General features: G+C 44.6%; 1 protein-coding gene across 3 annotated transcripts in view; it reads right to left on the minus strand.

Annotated features, from left to right (window-relative positions):
- Positions 1 to 2,126: 2,126 nt before the first annotated feature.
- Positions 2,127 to 24,380, minus strand: part of RFWD3 (ring finger and WD repeat domain 3) — a 37,926-nt gene continuing 15,672 nt past the window's right edge. The window contains exons 7-14 of one of the 3 annotated variants that reach the window (XR_011601002.1): positions 21,033 to 21,264; positions 20,752 to 20,902; positions 19,458 to 19,634; positions 18,601 to 18,815; positions 17,579 to 17,796; positions 15,942 to 17,054; positions 3,172 to 3,219; positions 2,127 to 2,348 (exon numbers count right to left, since the gene is read on the minus strand). Coding sequence is in view for 1 of the 3 variants with exons in the window: in XM_070952999.1 (XP_070809100.1) it covers positions 16,911 to 17,054; positions 17,579 to 17,796; positions 18,601 to 18,815; positions 19,458 to 19,634; positions 20,752 to 20,902; positions 21,033 to 21,264 (1,137 nt within the window). In the remaining 2 variants the exon portion in view is untranslated. Of the gene's footprint in view, positions 2,381 to 3,171; positions 3,220 to 15,374; positions 17,055 to 17,578; positions 17,797 to 18,600; positions 18,816 to 19,457; positions 19,635 to 20,751; positions 20,903 to 21,032; positions 21,265 to 24,380 lie in introns of those variants that run through there. The other 2 variants (XR_011601001.1, XM_070952999.1) reach the window with 2 other exon arrangements.

The following is a 24,380-nucleotide window of genomic DNA, read 5'->3' on the forward strand; positions in this document are numbered from 1 at the left end:
GAGATGAAGCGCCGGAAAAGACGCCTGGAGAGTAGTTGGAGGACCAGCCGCTCCGAATCCGACCGAACACTGGTGAGGTCTCATATTAAGACCTACCTAGTGGCAATAAAAGCGGCAAAATCTAGCTATTTTGCCGCTCTTGTCGCGTCATCAGATAATCGCCCGGCCGCCCTGTTTAGGGTGACCCGCTCCCTCCTCCATCTGGAAGCGCGGGATGACCCCTTGCAGGGCCGAGCTGAGGACTTTGTGCAGTATCTGTATGACAAAATCGCTCAGATTCGGGAAGGGCTGGCATCTGACTGGGTATGTCCGGACGGGATGACTGAGGCAGGTCTTGAGAGTGTTATCTGGGGGGAGTTCGATCCTGTAGCTCCCGAGGACATGGACAGGGTCCTGGGACGGCTGAACGCGACCACATGTTTATTGGACCCGTGTCCCTCCTGGTTGGTACTGGCTTCCTGGGAGGTGACACAAGGCTGGCTCCAGAAGATTGTTAACGCTTCTTTGAGTGAGGGGGTCCTGCCGGCTGCTTTGAAAGAAGCGGTTGTGAGGCCCCTCCTCAAGAAGCCCTCTCTGGATCCGGCTGTTTTGGCTAACTATCGTCCAGTCTCCAACCTTCGCTTTGTTGCGAAGGTTGTTGAGAGTGTGGTAGCACAACAGCTTCCCCGGTACCTGGATGAAACTGTCTATCTAGACCCGCTCCAGTCCGGCTTCCGACCTGGGCACAGCACGGAAACGGCATTGGTCGCGTTGGTGGATGATCTCTGGAGGGCTCAGGATAGGGGTTGCTCCTCTATCCTGGTCCTGTTAGACCTCTCAGCGGCTTTTGATACCATCGACCATGGTATCATGTTGCACCGGTTGGCGGGGTTGGGGGTGGGGGGCACCGTTCTGCGGTGGTTCTCCTCCTACCTCTCTGACCGGTCGCAATCTGTGTTGACGGGGGGGGCAGCGGTCGACCCCGAGGCACCTTGCTTGTGGGGTGCCACAAGGGTCGGTCCTCTCGCCCCTTCTGTTCAACATTTATGTAAAGCCGCTGGGTGAGATCATCCGTGGCTTCGGGGTGGAGTTCCATCAGTACGCTGATGACACCCAGCTGTACATCTCCACCCCAGGCCACCCCAACGATGCCCTTGAAGTGATGTCCCAGTGCCTGGAGGCCGTGCGGGCCTGGATGGGGAGAAACAGGCTCTGACTCAACCCCTCCAAGACCGAGTGGCTGTGGCTTCCAGCGTCCCAATATAGCCAGCTGATGCCATCGCTGGCTATTGGGGGCGAATCACTCGCCCCCACGGAGAGGGCTCGCAACTTGGGCGTCCTCCTGGACGCACGGCTGTCTCTAGAAGACCATTTGACGGCCGTGGCCAGGGGGGCTTTTTATCAGGTTCGCCTGATACGCCAGTTGCGCCCCTTTCTAGATCGGGACTCTCTACGCACAGTCACTCAGGCACTAGTCACTTCCCGCCTGGACTACTGTAACGCTCTCTACATGGGGCTCCCCCTGGGGTGCACCCGGAGGCTCCAGCTGGTCCAGAATGCGGCCGCGCGGGGGATTATGGGGGCGACGAGGCGCTCCCATGTGACACCTCTCCTGCGCGAGCTGCACTGGCTCCCAGTGGTCTTCCGGGTGCGCTTCAAGGTGTTGGTGACCACCTTTAAAGCGCTCCATGGCTTAGGGCCGGGGTACTTACGAGACCGCCTACTGCCACCAATAGCCTCCCACCGGCCAGTACGCTCGCACAGAGTGGGCCTCCTCAGGGTGCCGTCCGCCAGACAATGTCGGCTGGCGACCCCCAGGGGGAGAGCCTTCTCTGTGACGGCGCCCACCCTCTGGAATAACCTTCCCCCGGAGTTACGTATAATAACAGACCTCCGGATTTTTCGTCGGGCCCTGAAAACTTATTTATTTCAACTAGCTGGGCTGGCTTGAGCTAAATTTTAAATTGGTTTTAAATTGGGTTGTTTTAATTTACGGCCAGAACATGTAATTATTTTAATACTGTTTTTTAAATTTTGTATGCTTTGTTTTTTACTTAGGCTGTGCACCGCCCTGAGTCCTTTTGGAGAAGGGCGGTATAGAAATTTAAACAAATAAATAAATAAATAAATAAACACTAAAGGTCTTCTCAGCGTTTATATTATTTATAGAGCCATTTTTCTCCCTACAGAGTAACCTTGTTGGATGCCTTTTCTATGTACATATCTTGCTTTTCTCTCTTCCATGTACATTTTGGTCTGGATTTTAAACAACTTCCATTTCTGCAACCCGATACTCAAAATTAATTTTTGCCTCTTGATACATGGCTCTTTCAAATACACTTGGCTTGGCTTGGCTCATCTGCTGGATGCTGCAATGAAAAGGGATCTGGCCTTAAGAGAGCTAGAGAAAAGAAAACACAGATCTGGAAACAATCCAAGAGCCTTGGTGGCGCAGCAGATTAAAGTACTGTTAAGTAACACCAGCTGCCTGCAATTACTGCAAATTCAAATCTCACCAGGCTCAAGGTTGACTCAGCCTTCCATCCTTTTGAGGTAGGTAAAATGAGGACCCAGATTGTGGGGGCAATAAGCTGACTTTGTATAAAAAAGAACACCGCTTAGTGGGGGGCGAAAGCCCTACTAAGCAGGTATATACAAAAGTATGAAGGCTATTGCTTAACGCATTGTAATCCACCCTAAGTCTCCGGAGAAGGGTGGCATATAAATTGAACCAATAAATAAATGAATAAATGAATAAATAAATGAATAAATAAATAAATCCAACTGTATTATTTGGAAAAAAGAGAGAGAACACCTAAGTGTCTCTTCCTGGCCAATGGAATCTGCTCTGAAAACTGTGATTATGGTTGGTTACAGTCAACTAGATGTTTACATTGGATTTGGCATTTTATCTCTCTTTTGAGTCGTTCCCAAGGACCTGTTACTTGATGGGATCACCGAAGATGTAAGCTGTTCTGAGAAAAGCTGCTTTTTGCAACTGACTGATAGGGGTTTTGTCAATGCTGATGGTGTTCAAGCGGTGCTCCAGAGGTTTTTGAGATTGCACACACAAGTTACCCTTTAGTATTGGTACTATGTTTGTTTTCTTTTGCCACTGTCATCCCACCTCTATTTGCAGATTTAGTATTAACTGGAGGGTCAGACAAATTATTCATTCAGGTTAAATCTCACCTTTTCTCCTGGAGCTCAAAGGTCCCTCCATCTTCCCTCACAACAAGCCTACAAAGTAGGATGGACAAAGATGATCATAAATAGTTCAGTTAAAGGTGAGACACTCTTATCATCAGCATTGTTTGATCAAGATAACAATGAATCCACTTATATTTTTATTGTATAATTTGATTGTATAACTGTATAAACAGAGGATCAAAATCACACAAAGTATTACAAAGCCTTAGCATGACTACACCTGGAATACTGCGTCCAGTTTTGGTCCTGTTACAAAAAAGATGGTGAGACTTTGGAAAAAAGTGTAGAGAAAAGCAACTAAGATGATTAAAAGGCCTGGAGACTAAAAACTATAACAACAGTTGCAGGAACTGGGTTTGGCTAGTCTAGAGAAAAGAAGGACTGGGGAGAGGGGTCATGATAGCAGTATTCCGGGGGGGGGCTGCCACAAAGAGGATGGGGTCAACTTATTTTCCAAAGCAGAAGGCCGGACAAGAAACAATGGATGGAAACTAATCAAAGAGGGGAGCAACCTGGAATTAAGGAGAAACTTCCTAACGGTGAGAACAATTAACCAGTGAAACAGTTTGCCTTCAGAAATCACAGGCACTCCATCACTGGACATTTTTAAGAAGAGACTGTACAGTCACTTGTCTGAAATGATGTAGGGTCTCCTGCTTGAGAGGGGGATGGATTAGAAGACTTCCAAGGTCCCTTCCAGTTCTATTCTGATTAATCCTTACGCAGAGAAGGCACGTTCTTGTAATACTCTAATACGACTTGACATGAGACTATATGGGCCTGGTGGCTCAGCAGACTGATAGCATTGTGATTAACACCAGCTGTCTGCAATTACTTTAAGTTCGAATCTTGCCAGGCTCAAGATTGACTCAGCCTTCCATCCTTTCTAAGGTAGGTAAATTGAGGACCCAGTTTGTGGGGGCAATAAGCTGACTTTGTATAAAATATACAAAAGAATGAAGGCTATTGCTTAACGCACTGTAAGCCACCCTGAGTCTCCCGAGAAGGGCAGCATATAAATCAATTTTTTTAAAAAAAAAATGTGGTCCTGAGTTCAACTATTTTTTAAATTTCTTGGATTATCTTCTAATTTATTTCTGGAGTTCAAGTAGGTTGGTTTGGCTAAGAAAATGTAACTGGTTCAAAATCAGCCAGTAAGTTTCTATGCACAAGAATGAACTTGAATCCACATTAGTCCAACACCTTTTAGCACTAAATACAATCACATCTTGGAAAGTCAGCCTGCCCAGAACGGAAAGAGAAAATATGTTCTCTTCGCAAATAACCCCAGGCAGGATTTGGAAATGTTCTCAGTTCCTGCATAATTGTAAAGAAACATTAAAATGGTGATGGAAAAACAAATACACAAGGCACCCTTGACATTTCTAGAAGCAAAGGGAAAAAAACCCAGAACTGAGCTAAACCTTATTCCTGCTTTCCTTCATTATCATTGCTAGCTTAAGATAGGATCTATTGCAGAGAGGAAATTTCATGGCCTGGAAGCAGAAAGACAATAGTGGTACGTAGCTTTCCAAATGTTGCTACATCTTTTCATGCATATGTAATGTTTGCTTTATGCAAATCCTATCCTATCAATATATTCCCACAAACACTGAACTTCAGGTAGTCCTCAACGTATGATCACAAAAATTTGTTGTTAAGCGAGACAGTTGCTAAGTGAGTTTAGCCCTATTTTATTATCTTTCTTGCCACAGTTAAGTGAATCACTGCAGTTGATAAATTAGTAACACGGTTGTTAAGTGAAGCTGGCTTCCTCCGTTGACCTTGACTTTTGAAGGTCGCAAAAGGGGATCATATGATCTCGGGAAAGTGCAACTTTCACAAATACATGCCAGTTGCCAAATGTCTGAATTTTGATCACATGACCATGGGGATGTTGCAACAGTCGTAAGTGTGAAAAGCAGCCATAAGTGGTGTTGAAACTTTGAACGGTCACTAAAAGAACTCTTGTAAGTTGAGGACTATATACCTGTACTATATAAAGGTTCAGGTATATAGGGGATTATCCATCAACTCTCCACCCAAAGCTGCAATTTAAGTATGAAAACTGAACAGCCCTCAAATGACCACGAATACACGTAGTCCTTGACTTACGACCACTATTGAACCCAAAATTTGTCGCTACGTGGGACATTTGTTAAGTGAGTTTGGCTCCATTTTACGACCTTTCTTGCCACAGTTGTTAAGTGAATCACTGCAACTGTTAAATTAATAGCACGGTTGTTAAGTGAATCTGGGTTCCCCATTGACTTTGCTTGTCAGAAGGTCAAAAAAGATGATCACATGATCCTGGGACATTGCAACTGTCATAAATATGAGTCAGTTGCCAAGCATCTGAACTTGACCACATGACCATGGGGGTCCTGTTAATGGTTGTAACTATGAAAAGTCACTTTTTTCAGTGATGTTGTAACTAAGTGAACTGCTGTTCAAGGACTATCTGTATAAGACACTGCACAGTTACACAACCTCCCCGAATCACATCCCAACTCCAGCCCACACTGCAAAGAAGCCTCAAAGAAATAAACAATAAGCAGATTTCAGTGTCAAGAGAAATGGCTCATTATTACCAAAAGCTACGGTAGCACACACCCAAACTGTTCAAATTCTAAAGCAAACACTCCATTTAAAAGCCACCAATATATAAATATTTAAAATACAAAAGCACACATTCTCTTTCAACATTGCACCATCAAACACAACTGGCTACAATGCAAACACTCAAACAATTATTCTCCAATTACGTTGCAATGCAAGCACATCGTTCCTCAGAGGTGTATTAAACAAAAACAGGGATAATGTAAACATAGTCCTTCCTCCAAAGTTAGGCCACCGTGTAAATTCCCATAGCCACCATCACCACGGGAGGAAAAGAGTTGTTTTCTTAAGAAAGACACAGAAACCAAGGAAACTTTTCATGGAGTGATGGGCATAGAAGGCAAAGATCTGGGGGGGGGGGGGGGGGGGGAAGTGATATACAAAAAAACCTGTGCGAATTACACTGCAGAGCTGCACACAAAACATCCCCAAATTACTGATAAGATGAAGATTCAATCATAGAACTACTGTCAGACAATCTGGAAAATTAAATGAGCATATTGCTAAATGAGAAATATTGCTAATAGCAAAGCTTCATACTCTGGTTGGTATTACCAGCAGAACCGTTTAAAATGTTACACGATGCAGCTAAAATACTTCTTGTGGTTTGCAAGCAGACATGGAATACAGGTAGTCCTCGACATACAACAGTCCACTTAGTGACCGTTCAAAGTTACAATGGCGGTGAAAAAAGTGACTTATGATCGTTTTTCACTTATGACCGTTGCAACACCTGCGTGGTCATGTGATCAGAATTCAGACACTTGACAACTGATTCGTATTTATGATGGGGTGCAGTTTCCTGGGATCATGTGATCCCCTTTTGTGACCTTCTGAAAAGCAAAGTCAATGGAGAAGCCAGATTCACTTAACAACCTTGTTACTAGCAACTGCAGTTTCACTTAACAACTGTGGCAAGAAAGGTCGTAAAATCGGGCAAAATTCACTTAACAACTGTCTCGCTTAGCAACAGAAATCTTGGACTCAATTGTCATTAAGTCGAAGACTACCTGTATTTAACATACCTGCACAAATGATGGGAATAGAAATTGGGATTAATATTGCTGGAAAAAACAGCAACAAACTGATAAAATGATGATTTCTGTGGAAAGCTAGAAGGCAGAAAAACCTAAAAGATTTCTTGTGGAAGGTGAAATAAGGGAATGTAAAAGCCCACCGCAATGCAAGTAGAAAGCTGAAATAGTAACAGAGTTTATCTTCTTAAAATCAGAACTGCAGGTATTAAGTAAAAAGATACTTGCTTTGGGAAGCAAAACTATGACATATCTGAACAAAACATTAAAGTGCAGAGGCATCATCGTGACAAAAGTAGGAATTGTCAAAGTCATAGTTTCACCAGTAGTGACATGATTTTGAAATCCAGATCATCAGAAAGTCTGAAAAAGAAAAATGAATATGTGCAGGAGAAAAATTGTGAGAATATTTTGGACCACAAAAATATATCAAACTAGGTGAAATGAAACCAGACTGCTAAGAAAGCTTGACCTTAGAAATCTTGAATGTATTTTAAAAAAAAAAAAAAACTTGCATATATGTCAATGTTATTATTTGGCAAGCTATGTTTGCATTCTGTCCATACTAGTTAATTTTCATGCAACACACAGTTCAGAATACCTGGGTCAATTGGCTGGCAGCCATGACTCTACCTTATCATCTACCCTAAAGGTTCTTTTTAAAATCTCCTCCGGGTGGGAGGACCCTCCTCCTCACAAGATGGTGTTATTAGGGGCAGCAAAACTTGCTGGGGTTTTACCTGATCACAAAGATCAGAGGGCACAGTTAAGTTTCACGTGGCACAGAAATTAGTGGACTGATGGGGGACCTAGTTTAATATCAAGCAGCACAAAATGAGCAGGGAATACATGGGATTTGTGTTTCTGCTTGCCAGGTATGTAAAAGAGAGATGGGAAAGAACAGTTGTTATAGAATGATGGATCGATTATTTTATGATAATTTATTTTATAATTATGGCAAACCAGAAGGTGTTATTTTGGTTGTTCTGTCTCCACTCTGCCCTTGGATGGAATATGGCTTCTGCCACACACATCCACATAAATATAAGCACACGAAAATGTGTATGATGCACACATACATATTTATATGGAAGAGGAAGCAGCCAGGACTGATTTCAAGAGGAGTCGGTAACCCTAGGCTGGAAATGCTTGGCATAATTTAAAAAAACTGTCCGTGTTGGTAATTTTTGATCATTTGAAATTCAAATTCATAATGTACCTATTTTTTTTTCCTTCTTTTGCGTGAGATCAGCCAGTTTACTTATTTATCAAGTTTATGGCTGCCCATCTCACAGAAGGTAACTGAGTGATGTACATTTTGTTCCCTGCAGTGCCTCGTTGACAAGGATGCCAATTTACACTGACTTAGGGAGAGAATTGTAAAATTTTCTCAGCTATGACACATGAAAAATGAACACACAATGTAAGAATTGGGCAAGTGTTCGAAGGCAGAATGGACGTTGGTTTACGTGAACGTCCTTTTTCAGGGCGCTGCGACTACATTCCATGGCCGGGGACTTCACTTCCTTGTAGCTGATTACTGGGTGTTAGATATTCAAATTTTTTACTCTGGTCTCCGCCCCCTTTATGCTGATTACTTCAGTCTTTCACGAAGGAGCTGGAAACCAGGAATCTATAAGAAAGGAAACAAACAACAAAACACAAACATCGCCAACAACAAGCCGGCCAGAGCAAGAAGCCGGAACAAGGGCGGGAAATGGAATGTAGTCGCAGCGCCCTGAAAAAGGACGTTCACGTAAGCCAACGTCCATTTTCCAGTGCGCTGCTTCCTACATTCCATGGCTGGGATATACCCAAGCTCAACTAAAGGGTGGGAGGCTGACTGCTCTCGGCCACCCCGGCAGAATGGACTTGTTGAAGCACCCGTCTGCCAAATGAAGCCTCAGCCGAGGCAAAAGAGTCAATCTTGTAATGACGGATGAACTATGAAGCTGAAGACCAGGTAGCAGCACGACAGATGTCAGTAATGGAAGCCTGAGTAGCCCACGCAGCCGTTGTCGCTGCACTGCGAGTAGAATGAGCAAAAATTCTGCCTGGAACCGGTCTGGCTTGGCGTTCATACGCCATCGAAATACACGCCTTGATCCAACGACCCACAGTTGAAGACGACACCTTACGACCCATGGAAGCAGGATGGAAGGACACCAAGAGGGCCTCAGTCTGTCGAAAGGAAGCCGTTCGTTTAAGGTATCTCCGCAGAGCCCTGCGTACATCCAACGTATGCCAGCACTTCTCGTGGGGATGGTGAGGATCCGGGCAGAAATCAGGCAAGACCAACTCCTGGGCTCGATGAAACCATGAGTTCACCTTTGGAACAAAGGAAGGGTATAATCTCAGTACAACTCTGTCCGCGTGGAAGATGCAAAGATCCTTGCGGGCAGATAACGCTGCAATCTCGGAAATCCTCCTTGCAGACGTAATGGCCAAAAAAACGCCAACTTGAATGACAGGAACTTCAAACTGATGGAGGCTAAAGGTTCAAACGGATCGGAAGTGAGAGCCTGAAGAACTAAAGGCAGGTCCCAGGAAGGATAACGATGTACAATAGGCGGCGAGATGACAGTCGCCCCCCGAAGAAAACCTCGAATCCTGGAATCATGAGACAAAGGCCGACGAGGGTCGCGAGACAAGACTGTGGCCAGAGCCGCGACCTGTCTCCGCAGCGTTGCCGGAGCCAGTCCTTTATCCAAACCGGCTTGAAGAAATTGCAGGACCTCCAGAACATCGGCCGATGTGGGGTCAACATGATGCTTGGAACACCAGACCGTAAAGGCTTTCCAAGAAGCCTCATAAATACGCACCGTCGATGGCCGCCTGGACGATTGAATGGTGTGTATCACATCATCTGGAAGGCCATCCTTCTTTAGGAACACCCGCTCAAGCGCCACACGGTTAACCGGAGCCACTGGGGGTCTGGGTGGGCGATGACTCCCTGGGAGAGCGACACCTTGTGCAGAGGAAGAATCCAATGGGGAGCTGTGGAAAGATTCACCAAGTCTGCGTACCAAGCCCTGCGCGGCCAACAAGGGGCGACGAGAAGGAGTTCGGCCCGTTCCCTCAGGACCTTCCTGATGACCTTCGGGATCAAAGGCAGTGGAGGGAATGCGTAAAGCAGGCCCGGGGGCCACCGACAACGAAGGGCGTCGTGTCCTTCCGCACCTTGGCAGGGAAACCAGGAGAAGAACCTGGGAAGCTGTGCGTTCTGAGGCGTGGCGAAGAGATCCACCAGGGGTGTCCCGAACCTCTGGGTTATGTCCCGAAATGTCTCCGGATGAAGGCGCCACTCTGCCGGATCTAGATGTTCTCTGCTGAGCCAATCTGCCCGAACGTTGTCTTCTCCAGAAATGTGGTCCGCCCGAAGAGACTTCGTGTGGCGCTCTGCCCAAGACAACAGTTTCTCCGCCTCTAACATCAAGGGTTTGGATCGAGTTCCCCCTTCTCGGTTCACATGGGCCTTCGTTGTCATGTTGTCCGTGAGGAGCAAAACATGTTAACCCTGTAGGAGAGGACGAAACCGCCGGAGGGCCAGGCGCGCCGCTTGCAGTTCCAACCAATTGATGTTGTGCATCTTCTCCTCCGGAGACCAAAGACCTTGCACCACTTCGTTTAGCAGGTGAGCACCCCACCCTTGCAAACTCGCGTCTGATGTCACCACGAGCTGGTCTGGTTCCAGAAACGTGCATCCCTTTGACAGCGCCGGTGACAGCCACCAGATGAGTGATGTCTGGACTAGAGGTGGGAGAAACACAGGTGTCTTGGACGTGCCTCTCCCCGACTTCTGGAATCGTAGCAGGAACCACTGCAACTGACGGGAGTGTTTGCGTGCCCAAGGAACGATAGCTATGCACGACACCATCTTCCCCAGAAGTTGGGACAGCAGTAGAGGAGACACCGCCCTGAGAGATCTCACCTGAGACACCAGATCTCTGAGGCTGCGGATCCGGTCTGGTGAGAGAAACACCTGACCTTTGCTGGAGTCTATGATCGCCCCCAGATGAAGAATGTGAGTGGTGGGCGTGAGATAACTCTTCGGAAAGTTGATGGTGAAGCCGAATTGTTGGAACACGGTGATCACAGCTGTAATGTCTCGGACTGCCTGCTGTGGGTGAGAAGAAAGGACGAGAATGTCGTCGAGGTAACAGAGGATTCTCACTGGTATCAGGCGGAGCTGAGCTGCGACAACTGCTACCAATTTTGTAAATGTTCGTGGAGCAGAAGAGAGACCGAAGGGCATCGCGCAGTATTGGAAATGACGGCCATTGTACTCGAAGCACAGGAATCTGCGATGTGCTGGGTGGATAGGCACATGCAAGTATGCCTCCTTGAGATCCACAGATTGCAAAAGGTCGCCTTGTCTGACGCATGCCAAAATTGACTTCAAAGACTGCATCTTGAACCGTCGATACAGGATGAATTGATTGAGAAGTTTTAAGTTCAAAATGCCCCTGACCCCTCCCGAGGACTTGGGCACCAGGAACACGGTCGATAAAAGCCTGTCCCTTGCTGGCGCACGGGAACTGATTCGATGGCATTGATGGAGAGGAGATGATGGAGTTCTGCCTCCATTAGTTTTCTTTGTTCCGGAAGCGGTGACACCTGACAACGGATGAAACGACTTGGAGGGGTGGAGAGAAATTCTAGACACAGACCGAAAGTCACGGTGCGAAGGATCCATTGTTCGCACCTGGAAGACTCCCACTGATGATGAAAACCTTGGAGACGACCACCAATGGGAGCCGACGGCCTTGAGTCACTTGCCTCGTCTGAACGGCCTGAAACCGGATCCCCGGAATGGGCGCTTGGACTGGAGATGCTGCCTGCCTCTGTCTCGAAAGGACTGTCTGTCTGAAGGTCGATCTGAACCTTGTGAATAAGGTCTTTGATGATAGGACATCCCTGATCCAGTGAAGGGACGAAAGGAATGTCGCTGCCCGTATGGAGCATACCTGCGTTCCTGTCTCCTGTAGGATGACGGAAGGATCTTGCGCTTATCTTTGTCCTCTATCAGTAAAGGGTCCAGTGCCGCTCCAAACAACTTCGAAGATGAGTAAGGTGCAGACGCCAGCTTCCATTTGGTCTTAGCATCAGCTCTCCAATTACGCAGCCAAAACAACCTACGAGAGGTCACCGCAGAGGACAATGCGCGAGAGGCAAACTTAGCAGCATTCAGAGAAGCATCTGCTGAATATTCAGCGGCAGCCACTAGTTTGTTAACATCATGGTGCAATCTGATGTCATCAGGAGGCAACCTCTCTTGTAATTGGCGTAGCCAGAGCAAGGAAGCTCTAGTGAAGAAGGATGTAGAGGTGGCTGCCTTGACCGCCCAGGCAACCGCCTGATGCGTCTTTCTAAAGGCCAACTCTGCCTTCCGATCCTCTGCTTTAAGTCCATCAACAATGTCCGTAGTAATGACAGAGGATGAAGTTAGAGCTGCAACAGGAGCGTCAACCGAAGGCAAAGCCAAAATGTTCTCCAATTCGGGAGCAGAACAGTAAAGTTTCTTATCAAGAGCACTAGGAGCAGTCAAAGAGCCAGGTTGAGCCCAGCCACTTTGAACCACTTCAGCAAACAGAGGTGGACAAGGAATAACATCCTTATCTGGCTTGGACACTTGGAATAAAGGATCATGTACGGAAGCCTCTTTGGAGGCATCAGCAGAAGAAACAGAAGACAAACCAAATTTAGTAGTCACTTTGGCCTTGTGAAGGAGAGATCGGAAAAGCGATGGTCTGAACGGGCCTGTGAAAACTGGTTGCTCAGGAACGAAGTCCTCATCTTCTGACAATTCCATCTCCTCAGGAATTTCTTCCTCCACCTCAGACTCATCACTGGAATCATAGCCATGATGCGCAGATGTAGAAGGCCTTTCAGACAAATGACCCCTTCGCAGAGGTGGTGGAACAGAATGTTGACCAGGCTGCACACCTTGCTGCAACCCTGTGGACAGAATTCTTGCCAAAACATCTGACAACATAGCCTGAACATTCAATTGTGGCTCAGTCACAGTAGAAAGTCCTGCAGACACAGCTGGTGAAGGCTCAGTATGCGAAGCAACGGATACAGCTTCCCCATCAAGTTCAGCCTCCTGAGCTTGATGAACCATAACAGGGACTTCCATGGTACAAGGTCTGGTCACTTCTTGTTGACTATCACCAGCTTCCTGGATCACACTAGACATCTCTGGAGGAAGATGATGAGGTAAATTCCCAAAGACAGGGAGAGAAGAAATTACAGGATCAGCAGGAAATTCAGGAGAAGATCTCACTTGAGAAGACTGCCTAGCCCTGTTATATTGGCGTTCTAAAGCATTATGCCTTCTAAGAGCATATCTATCTTTGGCAGGAGCCTTTTTCTTAGAGGGTCTGCGAGATCTGGCCCCCTTAGTCTTGTCTTTGGCCTTAGAGCCCCTGGGGGGGGGATGCTGGCAATTCTCTAGGTGGACTGCCTTCTTCTTCCAATTCAGAAGAAATGACAGGATCAGCCATGTCAGCAGAACAAAAGATTCTGTAAAATAGTGAGGCAAAACAATCATTAATATATATAAGGACCCCTGCACCGTTAATAAGTCCTGGAATAAAGCCTATCCTGCAATAGGCCTACATTTAAAAATGCAGGAGCAGGTGGCAAGGCAGTGTAAAAATAATAATAAGGACCATTCCATTCTCACATACAGCTCAAAGAGCCAGGGAAATTCCACAATTTCAAATTTTAACTTTAAAGTTGCCATTTTTACTAGTAAACAAAATGGCGGCCGCCACAAGGGCCAAACAAAATGGCGGCCGTCACTAATGCTAATCCAAGATGGCGGCCGCCACGAGGGCGAAACAAAATGGCGGCCGCCAGGAAAACAAGGGCAAATATCTCTCCAAGGGCACTCCCGCAGCTCAGCGGCTCTCCCCAATCAATAAATAAACGTTCCAGTCCCCTCAGGGAAGGTCAGACCTCATTTCAGTAAAATTAGTCTGCTGCCGAACCGCAGCATGCAAACCGCCCCAAACCTCTCCAAAATGGCGGCCGCCCGATTTTGAACACATCAGAGTATGCCTGGAGCCTAGGCATGGACTCCGGAGCCGCTCTGAAGGTCTCTTTAACGAAACCTTGCTGGGACTGAGGCGGGAGCGGATGAACCGGCTCACCAGTTGCCCAGCAGCACCGCCTGCGGCAAATTACATACACATAGCAGCCCAACAGGACTGACTTCAAATGGCTGCTGAATTAAAGGCATTCAAAGAATTCCAAGGTTTGTGGACATATAAAGGATCCAAACCTATAAGTAGCAGCAGTAATTGTCCAATGCAAGAATAAATACAGTCCCAGCATAACTAGAAATGAATTATTAAATCAACTTAAATGAATTAAAACAATCAAATAATTAATCAAGTGAATAAATTAACTTAAATGAACTTAAATAAATTAAATAGATTGAATAAATTAAATAAATAACACAATAACTCACGAATAAGAACAGAGAGAAACCAAAACACCACTGTATTCAGCTACTGAGTGAAAAGACTGAAGTAATCAGCATAAAGGGGGCGGAGACCAGAGTAAAAAATTTGAATATCTAACACCCAGTAATCAGCTACAAGGAAGTGAAGTCCCCGGCCATGGAATGTAGGAAGCAGCGCACTGGAAAATACTGTATCCTCCAACAATCCTGAGCTGGTATTAATGCCATCTTAACCCTATTCTGTAAATAGGCTATACGCTGCAATAATCCAAACCCCAAATGAGGTTTACATCCCACATTGGTCAAATGATTTTTAACAGCTTCTTTTCTAAACTGTCAAAATGTGAATTCTAAGAGAAGTACAGGAAGTCCTCAGCTTATAACCACAACTGAACCAAAAATTTCTGTTGCTAAGTAAAACATTTGTTAAGTGAATTTTGTCCCATTTTACAGTTATTTAAGTGAATCACTGCAGTATTAAGTTAAGGAACACGGTTAAGTGAATCTGGCTTCCCCATTGAGTTTGCTTGTCAGAAGGTCACAAAACATGACCCCCCTGGGACACTGTCATAAATATGAATCAGTTGCAAAGCATCTGAATTTGGATCACATGATCCTGGGGATGCTGCAGCTGTCATAAGTGTGAAAAACGGTCATAAGTCACTTTTTTTCAATGCTATTGTAACTTTGGTCACTAAGTGAACTATCGTAAGTCAAGGACTACCTGTCTATTGAGAGACTAACACATCAAAGCTATCAGTTACATTTATCTCCGCACTGTTATCAGATGGGCGATATCTCTAATAGAACTTAGCCTAAATTTCACTACCTATAACCCTTTTACAAATAACAGGTGTTTCAAATATTGATTTATTTATTTTTTTTAAATTTGATTTATATGCCGCCCTTCTCCGGAGACTCAGGGCGGCTTACAATGCGTTAAGCAATAGCCTTCATCCTTTTTGTATATTTTATACAAAATCAGCTTATTGCCCACACTCTAGATGTTATCTGTTGCATAGACAGGATACTCAAAATTCCTTATAAATGCTTGATAAAGAAGTATCTTTATTATACAGAAACTTGTATTTTTAAAGCAATTGCAATTCTGGCGTATGTCACAAATTTACCTGTGTTTACATTATAGTGATCATGTACTTTAATATAAAGTGACTTGCTCACTGTTAAAAGCAGAACTGCTGTTTCTATATTCTAGAGATTCCCACAAGATAAGAGTTTATTTCAATACATTTCATTAAAAAAAAGTAACTATATTTTCACCTTAGTTAAGGTATAAACATTCACTTTTGAAAAGAGTTACCTTACAAATTGCACCTTGGTAATTGTCAACAAAAAGTTAAGGAAATATTCCCAAAACCCATATATATTAATTTGCCACATGGAAGCACTCCTATCTGACATCAGGTACAAAAGGCATCATTTCCTTCAGATCTTTTAAGATTTACACTCTCCTTCCCTTTCTTGGCACTAATGCTTAACTTTAAAGCTATTCGAATAGCCTAACAGCAAAGTGTTTTGACCACTGGAGAAAACCACTGATATTAAAGTTTGTTTCACTCTTGCTAGTTTTAAAAAAATTACATAACAGGACAATTGGACATACTTACAAGTCACAGTATTTCAGTTTAAGAATGTTGTTCTGAGGTTTATACTGCCATGCACAGTACAGGCAGTGCAAAAAGCTTCCATTTCTACAGCTTTCAGATACAAAAAAAAGGTTTTCAGATGAGTCTTGGAATATATACAATCTAGTAATTTGCTTTGTGAAAGCCAGCAATCAAAATACAACGTCATTTTAATTCAGAGTGGAAAACAGATCACCGGTGTACTTAAGAAAAGCCAAGCAAAACCTTTTCTCCTGCAAACAGACTTAATCAAGTTCTGAAGTGGCTTCACTTTTCATTTTTGCAACAGTCTGGCTTTGGGAGATCGGCTGGAGGTCTTCTAAATCACGGTTTCAGTCCAAACAGTTAGGCTTGTACATTAAGTCATTGCATCTCCCCAAACTGCATTCGAAATGCATGTCAGCAGCCAGTTTCAGGCAGAATTTGCAATCGCCCTTTTCCCCATCTTCCCTCATGATCAGAAAACATTTTGCTAGAATAGTTCACTGCAGAAAAGTGAATTTAAGTAGACCAAAAGAGAGAGAGATACAAACGGCTTTTTTGCTTTGTACGTGGTAAGCTAGTGATCTACTAGTACCCACATTATGAAGTTCTAGGTCACTGTAGAGCAGGGCTAATTAAGGTAGTCTTAGCAAGCACCAATGATTAATTTCCGGAAACTATATCAAGAAAATGGCAGCCAAGTTTCTTCTTCGCTTCCTCTTAGAATAATGCAACCAGAAGACAAGACCCATAACAAGATTTGTTGCATGACTGAAACAACTGTCTTCATTGAAAAAAATATAAATTGGGGAAAACAGGGACATAAGGTGAGCAGAGATGGAGCAAATAAATTACCCTGAAGTACAGATCTAAGGTGGTTCAGGAATAATCCTATCTTCAAGACAGCCAACATCCAATTAGCAGCAAAACGTCTGCTCAGGGATCAGGCTTGGAAGGCAAGGGAGACAGTCACTGCCACTTGTAGATTTTCACCATTTTCTCCGTCAAAGTAGCAAGAAAGCTATTGCGATTCACTTCAAAAGGACAGACGTCCAACACAGGGAGATCAGCAGGCAGTTTCTGAAGCAGAGTTCCACTTCCTGCGTCCCAGAGCTTCAGGATGAAGAGAAAAAGGCCATAATTCACCAAATATCTCGTTGGGCAAGACATGGTTCTGCAAACTACAATGTTTTACAGGAACTGACACTTCCTAATAAAGCTACCTTCCTTTCCTGTCCAGTGATAAATGGTTTTTAGAAGACTTCAGATTAGAACTGTAAAGACCAAATAAAATAGAAACGTTAGGGACTAGCCTCCCTCCCTTCTCACTTCTAATAAACAGTATTGCATGGAGTAATACTGGCTCTGTGTGCCTCACAGCTGAGTTCATCATTTTCCTCCCAGTCTCCTATCCCTAGGGAAATAAATAGAGGACAGACAGCTCCGGTCCCAGCTCAAGGTTCGGCTGCACAAGAGGCTCTCTAGTGGCAATTGTACTGTGGCAATTGCAACACACCTGCACTCTCACTCTATCACTCCATGGTTTTTGTGACTTAACAGTTGTGGAAGAAGAAAAACAATCAATACCTAACGCTACCAACAAAAGGGAAAGTTGTTATCCAAAATTCAGGCCATACCATGGCAGAGTTTGACGCTTCGTCCCCCGCACACACAAGGATGCTGCCGTCATCTTCGGGACTTTGAAAAATGGCATTTTTGGTTAAGAGTTTGCACGTTGGACCTGCAGTAAGAGTTTGAATGGGGTTGCACGAACAGACAATTTCATCATCTCGGTCTGTCAGCTGAGTAGAGGTCAACTCCATCACCACACACTGCAAGCAGTTGCTGTTTCGGTCTGTGAAAGGGTGAAATTGAAAAAAGTGACAAAGTCCGAAAATATCAACACACAACACTGCAGACGCGTTTAAATGAGATCCCTGTTTGACAGATTTCCTTAAGAGGCTGCTTGTCTGCAGATTGAGAACATTGTTTTACTCTACCCTAAATACCAAGATAGGGCTTAATACCTACTACACGAATGGCGTTCGTAACAATTTCTGTAAATTTGCTTGTAAAGCAGCATTCCAAACTGGGGAAAAGAGAAAAGTCAGATTTCGCACAAAGCTCCGTGTGGTAGAGCTATAATTCTTAACATTTCCAGGCAGTGAGAAAGACATGTTGACAAGGGATTCTGAGACTGTGAAAGATGCTATGTTGGAAAAAGTGGGGATTGCGTCTGTGGTCTTAGAGGTGGAAGCAGTGGCCAGGGGTAGAAAAGGAGATATCAGGGGCCCATGGACCAGGCACATACATTAAATGAACCCTGAAATGATTCTCTCCTCCATCTTCAAATCTTTCTTAACTGGCAAATACGAGGTAGCCAGAATAGCGGCCAAAATGTACTACCAGCAGTGCCCTTCAATCCAACAGGAAGAACCATCCAAAGCCCCCCTCCTATTTATAAGTAATGGAGCAGGCAGGAACCCAACATAAACAAGTACTGTCAAGAGGGAGGTTACACCATCTGGTAAAAGGAAAGGAAAAAGGGAGGGGGAAAAAAACAGAATGCTTTCCTGGAGATGATTCTGTGTTCAGATTCTATGCATCCACTGGGCCAACCCTAACCCTGAGCAAAAAATATCCTCGGATGACAACTTACTGGGCCTGAATGTTGCAAGGCAGTGTCGTGTGCTGGCTTCTGTCTGAAGGTCAATGCAACCTCCGGGTTCAAGGAGGAGATCGTGAGGTTGGTAGGAATTGCTCGACTTCTGCTCCCAAAAACAGGCTCCTTCCAGCGTCCCAGACACCAGCCCACCATATGGCAGTGAAGCTGAAGCCATTCGAGGAAGGTAAGATAAAGACACCACAGGACACCTGGTGAGAGCAGCAAAATCAGGATCACCAGGCTATTCTCTCTGGTCCCCTACTCATCCCAAAATGAAAATCTTTATAGGGATGTTTAAAAATGATTTCAAAGAGGGTTGAAAATTAGAAACCATCTGACTTAATTGCAAGTGTTGCTAAGACTGAAATCCCCTGCTTACTTCAGATTAAGCCTTACTAAACATCCTAAGAGATAAAAAGGGTAACTTGATTCACATCACTCATAACTGCTCAGAAGACTAATTAATGCGGAACTACTACAAGCAAGATAAATGCCCTCCCCAACTTAATCCCCACTGTATTCACTCCAATTCCCCACCATGAGAAAGCTAATATCTGCAGCAACTTAAGGAGTGGAAATGCCTCTATAGCAAGATTATTTCTGACATTAGCTAGTCTGACCCCCTTTGCTCTCCCCAGTTTGGAGATTTATCTGGATCACAGCAAGGAGTTTATATTCTGTATCCAAGTCTTCCAAGCAATTCTTTGTCAAGAAACTTACGTTTCTAGCCTACAGCATGAAGGATTTTTCAAATAATACACAGCCTTAGAAATGAACTTATTACGAAGATATTTTAAAATCTTCCATGGTGTCAATGTTCGGAAAGCAATGTTATCTTATGAAAGCCATACCTGGACTTCTGTGGAGCCAGTTCCTGGACGTGGGAGCTTGTGTCCCGCAGATCATAGACCAAGACAGATCCGTTAGCCAGCCCAGCATAGATGTAGTTGGTGTCGTCGAGACACCAGCAGCAGCACCAGATGGGGCGGCTAGCATTATAGGTCTGTACAACATTGTTTGTGGCTAAGCTGAGAGAAAAGGAGAGAAGAGCCTCTCACCATCTGCGCCCCATTCCTACCCTGTGCCTCTTCCCTTGGCCCATTACCATTCAACAGCAATAATGGCTACCATCCAGGCAGGAAATCATTTCCCCCAAAAAAGACCATAGACCAGCTTCCTGAGCCATGCAGGGAAAAGCCTCTTCACTACCAGTAGAATCATGGGGCTGGAAGGGATCCTGAAGGTCTTCTAATCTAACCCCCTGCCCAAGGTAGGAGTCCTTATATTATCCCGGAGAAATGGCTGCCCAATTTTTTTCTTAAAAACCTCCAGTGTTGGAGCACCCACAACTTCTGAAGGCAAGCTGATCCACTGATTCATTGTCTTCACTGCCTTATTTCCAGCTTGGATCTCTCTGATGAGCTTTCACTGTTGCTGCTTTTCCTGCTTTCAGATGCCATGAATAAATTGACCCCCTTTCCCTGCAACAGCCTTCAACTCAAGGACAGCAATCAGGTCTCCCCTAAGCCTTCTCTTCCTTAAGCTAAGCAAACCTAGTTCATCAGACGATCTAGCCTCCAGAACTTTATCAGCTTTGTTGCTCTTCTCTGCACACTTCCTACAGTATCAACATCTTTTTTTATATCGTGGTAACCAAAACTGGACGCAGTATCCCAAGAGTGGCCTCACTAGTGCAGTATAAAGCAGTAGTATCGCTTCGCACAATCTTGAAACTATGAGCCGTGGTGGCGCAGTGATTAGAATGCCATATTGCAGGCTACTTCTGCTGACTGCCAGCTGCCAGCAGTTTGGCAGCTTGAGTCTCACTGGCTCAAGATTGACTCGGCTTTCCATCCTTCCGAGGTGGGCAAAATGAGGACCCAGATTGTTGGGGGAAATAGGTTGACTCTGTAAACTGCTTAGAGACAGCTGTAAAATACTGTGAAGCGGTATATAAGTTTAAGTGCCATTGCTACTGTTATCCCTCCTTTGGTGCCATCTAGAATTGCACTGGCTTTTTTGGCAGCTGTAGCACACTGCTGGCTCATACCTAAGCTGTGATCCACTGAGACACCTAGATACAGCCTATGCATTTGGTTTATCTTCCCTAAATGCAGGACCTTACTTTGTACTGTGGGTACTCACCTTGTAAGCCTGAGCGTATGGTCCAAAGAAGCAGATAAGAGCAAGCCATCTGCCCGGTTGCTGAAGGCCAGGCCCCGGATCTGCTTGCTGTGGATGGGCACATACTGACTGCTCTTCAGGTTGACAGCACTCATCATCTTAATTCCATAACCTCAAAAGACACGGAAAAGGCCACTTAGCAGACACAGAGTCCTCCCTTTCTGAAGATCCCTCATTTGATTGAGGTAACAATCACGCATCCCCACCTCTCCTTCTAGCCTTTGGTTTGGTTACTGACTCACCAGGAAGAAGAGTACTTTGCGGAGAGGGCTGCGAGACCACGAGGCAGCTCAGGGGGTCACAGTAGGCCATCACCCGGCAGTTGCCCATCTGAGAGACCAGAAAGGCTCTCTCAAAATGGTACTTGTGCTGACCCTGGCTGGAGGAGAGGCAGCCAGGAAAGCAAGAGCGAGCACTGCTGGACTGTTGAGAGGAGGAGCTGGCGTTGTGCCTGGCAAGCAAAGCCTTCAGTTCCTGCAGAAGGAAAGACAGAAGGGAGTATTAAGTCAAGCCCAGAGAGCTGGCTGTGTTTCTTGCCCACTGTAAGGCGTGCAGATTTCAACTCCCAAATTCTCCAGCCAGCATTCTGGGAGTTAGAAGTCCACACATCTTTGTCCACACAACATAGTTGGCAAGGTTGAGAAACACTGTTCTACATAAAAGGTATGATTAGGCATAGGAGGGCTGGTCCCTCCAGGTATTTTCAAGAACATTTCTCAGAAATTCCATACAAACTAGGTTTGTGGAAATCACACTCCAACCGAGTTTAACCAGGGCTTCAAAGCACTGAAATTAACGTATCTTCCAAGTTTAGGAAAGACAGGTGTGTAGCCTAAGAAAACATTAGGAGATGAAGGTTTAGAGTGAATGGGCTGAAACAGATCATGTTTAAAGGAACCAACCCCCTCCAGCCCAAATCCAACAAAACTAATATTATTAAATTTGTGCCACTGAACTCCCTCTCCCAACTAAACAATATTTTGTCTAAATTTTAATTCTGAAAGAACAAGAAATAAAACACCACCATTCATTCCTCTGCCTTCTCCCCCCAACCTCAGCTAAGATCAGGGATCCCCAAGCTGTCTGCATAGCTGCACGTTTGTGAATTTCTAGATGGATGACTTGTTCCTACTTCTTCAACTTCTGTGGCCTCGAAAAAAAATAGTTACAAATTACCAATGTAAAACATAGACTTCTTTTTTCCCCATGAGTAAATTCCAGATAAATAAAGAGCCATATATTTTATACATCTGTTATCTTTTAATGATCATCTTAAAGGATGGAGGTTTTTGTGCTTAACCAGGAAAGCCCTAAACAAAGGAGACCAATTTTGTTAAGTTGTAGATGAACATTCTTCTTTAGTTGGACTAATTATTTTAGGCCAGCAGTTACAAATTTTAATTTATAATGGGCTCAACTAATACAACTTTTTATTTCCATGTACTATTTCAGAAGTTATTTTAAAATTCAATGCCATTGATTGTCCAAGTAGCAAAATCAGACTAACTGCCATCTTCTCCAAACTTCTACAGAGCCTTGCTATTCCATTCTCACAAACTGATCAAGCAATATTGATCCATGTCAAGCGATTCCCTCTCCATTTCGATACTTTGAATCCAGCCTATCAATTCACTAGCCCCTGCCTTCCCTCCTCCATTCATTTGTTCTAAAACTCAATTCATTTGTACTTTCTCTTGTGAGGCAAGCATTTATCTGGAATGCCACTGACTTTCTCCTAAGGAGCTGGTGGTTAGGCTGCCAGGCTAGAAATCAGGAGATTGCGAGTTCTAGTCCCACTTTAGGCATGAAAGCTGGCTGGACGACTTTGGCCCAGTCAATCTCTCTCAGTCCAATTCTTCTAATATGGTGGTTTTAGTGGGGAAAATAGGAGGAGGTAAGTAGGTAGGTAGGTAGGAAAGAAGTTAGTTAGTTAGGCACACCCCAAGGAACATCTCTGGGGATATCTGTGCTCCTTGGCAACCATGCTGGGGACTCCATAAGAATCTCTCCCACAGAATGGTTGTGAGACGTACTACCACCAATGGCAGACGTGCCCCAAAGCAGGCAAATATTGGTCCAAGGTTCGGAACTGGATAGTGGAAATTACAGGATATAATATAGAGCTGAAACCAGAGATTTTTTTATTAGGAATGAAACCAGACAAAATAACTAAGGAAAAATGGTACTTGATCCTCCACATCACTACTGCAGCTAGGATACTATACACGCAAGAATGGAAAAACGAATTAATACCCACAGAAAATAAATTGATTTGGAAAATTACAGAATGCGCAGAGGCAGACCGGTTAACGAAATTACTTAGGAACCAAAAAGATTCTGATTATTACAAATGTTGGAATTTATGGTATAATTGGGTGAAAGAAAAGAGAGGGAAATTAAATGGATTGTATTAGTATAGGCGCAGATTTGTGTACGTTAGTTGCAATAACCTTGTATGTATATATGTAAAGTATTGTATTTTTAAAAATGAAAATAAACTTTGTATAAAAAAAAAAAAGAATCTCTCCCACAAATGCTTTTTTCCCCCAAAGAGCATGTGAGAAAGACATGGACTACAAATAGTCTTCGATTTACAACAGTCTATGTAGTGACTGTTCAAAGTTACAATGGCACTGAAAAAAATGACTCATGACCGTTTTTCACGCTAACAACTGTTGCAGCATTCCCATGATCACGTGATTAAAATTCAGATGCATGACAACTGGTTCAAATTTATGACAGTTGCAGAGTCCTGGGGTCAAGTGATCCCCTTTGGCAATCTTCTGACAACCAAAGTTTTTTTTTTTTTTTTTTAATTTGATTTATATGCCACCCTTCTCCGGAGACTCAGGGCGGCTTACAATGCGTTAAGCAATAGCCTTCATACTTTTGTATATTTATACAAAGTCAGCTTATTGCCCCCACAAACTGGGTCCTCATTTTACCTACCTTTGAAAGGATGGAAGGCTGAGTCAACCTTGAGCCTTGGAGAGATTCGAACCAGCAGTAAATTGCAGGCAGCTGTGTTAATAACAGGGTGCGTAGACTGGACGTTGTCTTACCTGAACGTCCCTTTTCTGGGCGCTGCGTACACTATCCAGGAATGGGTTAATGCTTCAGCCTTTGGCAAACAACTGAGTGTTAAAAGGTACTAAAAACAAAGGACTTCCCCTTTCCCCTCTGCCTAGCCACACCCTCACTCCCATGATACCCCAGTCTGAGCGAAGGTGTGGCGAAAAACAACCAGTAACAAGACCATGATGAAAGAATAACCATAACTTTATTAACAACAAGATTCAACATGTTCAAACTGTATAACGGGAAAATTCCCGCCGGGCAGGAAGCCCAAATATACAGGCGGGACTGGATAGTGTACGCAGCGCCCAGAAAAGGGACGTTCAGGTAAGACAACGTCCATTTTCCTGTGCGCTGCTCCCACTATCCAGGAATGGGATATACCCAAGCTTAAATCTCCTGGGCGGGGGGCTGACTGCCCGCAGGATCCACTCCAGTCGCGACCCGTTGGAGCACCCGGCGACCGAATGCCACCTCAGCTAAGTCGTAAGTGTCGATCTTGTAGTGCCGAATGA

Source organism: Pituophis catenifer, unplaced genomic scaffold, assembly GCF_029215685.1.
Source record: "Pituophis catenifer annectens isolate HBS135680 unplaced genomic scaffold, rPitCat1.0.hap2 SCAF_13, whole genome shotgun sequence".
Lineage (NCBI taxonomy): Eukaryota > Metazoa > Chordata > Lepidosauria > Squamata > Colubridae > Pituophis > Pituophis catenifer.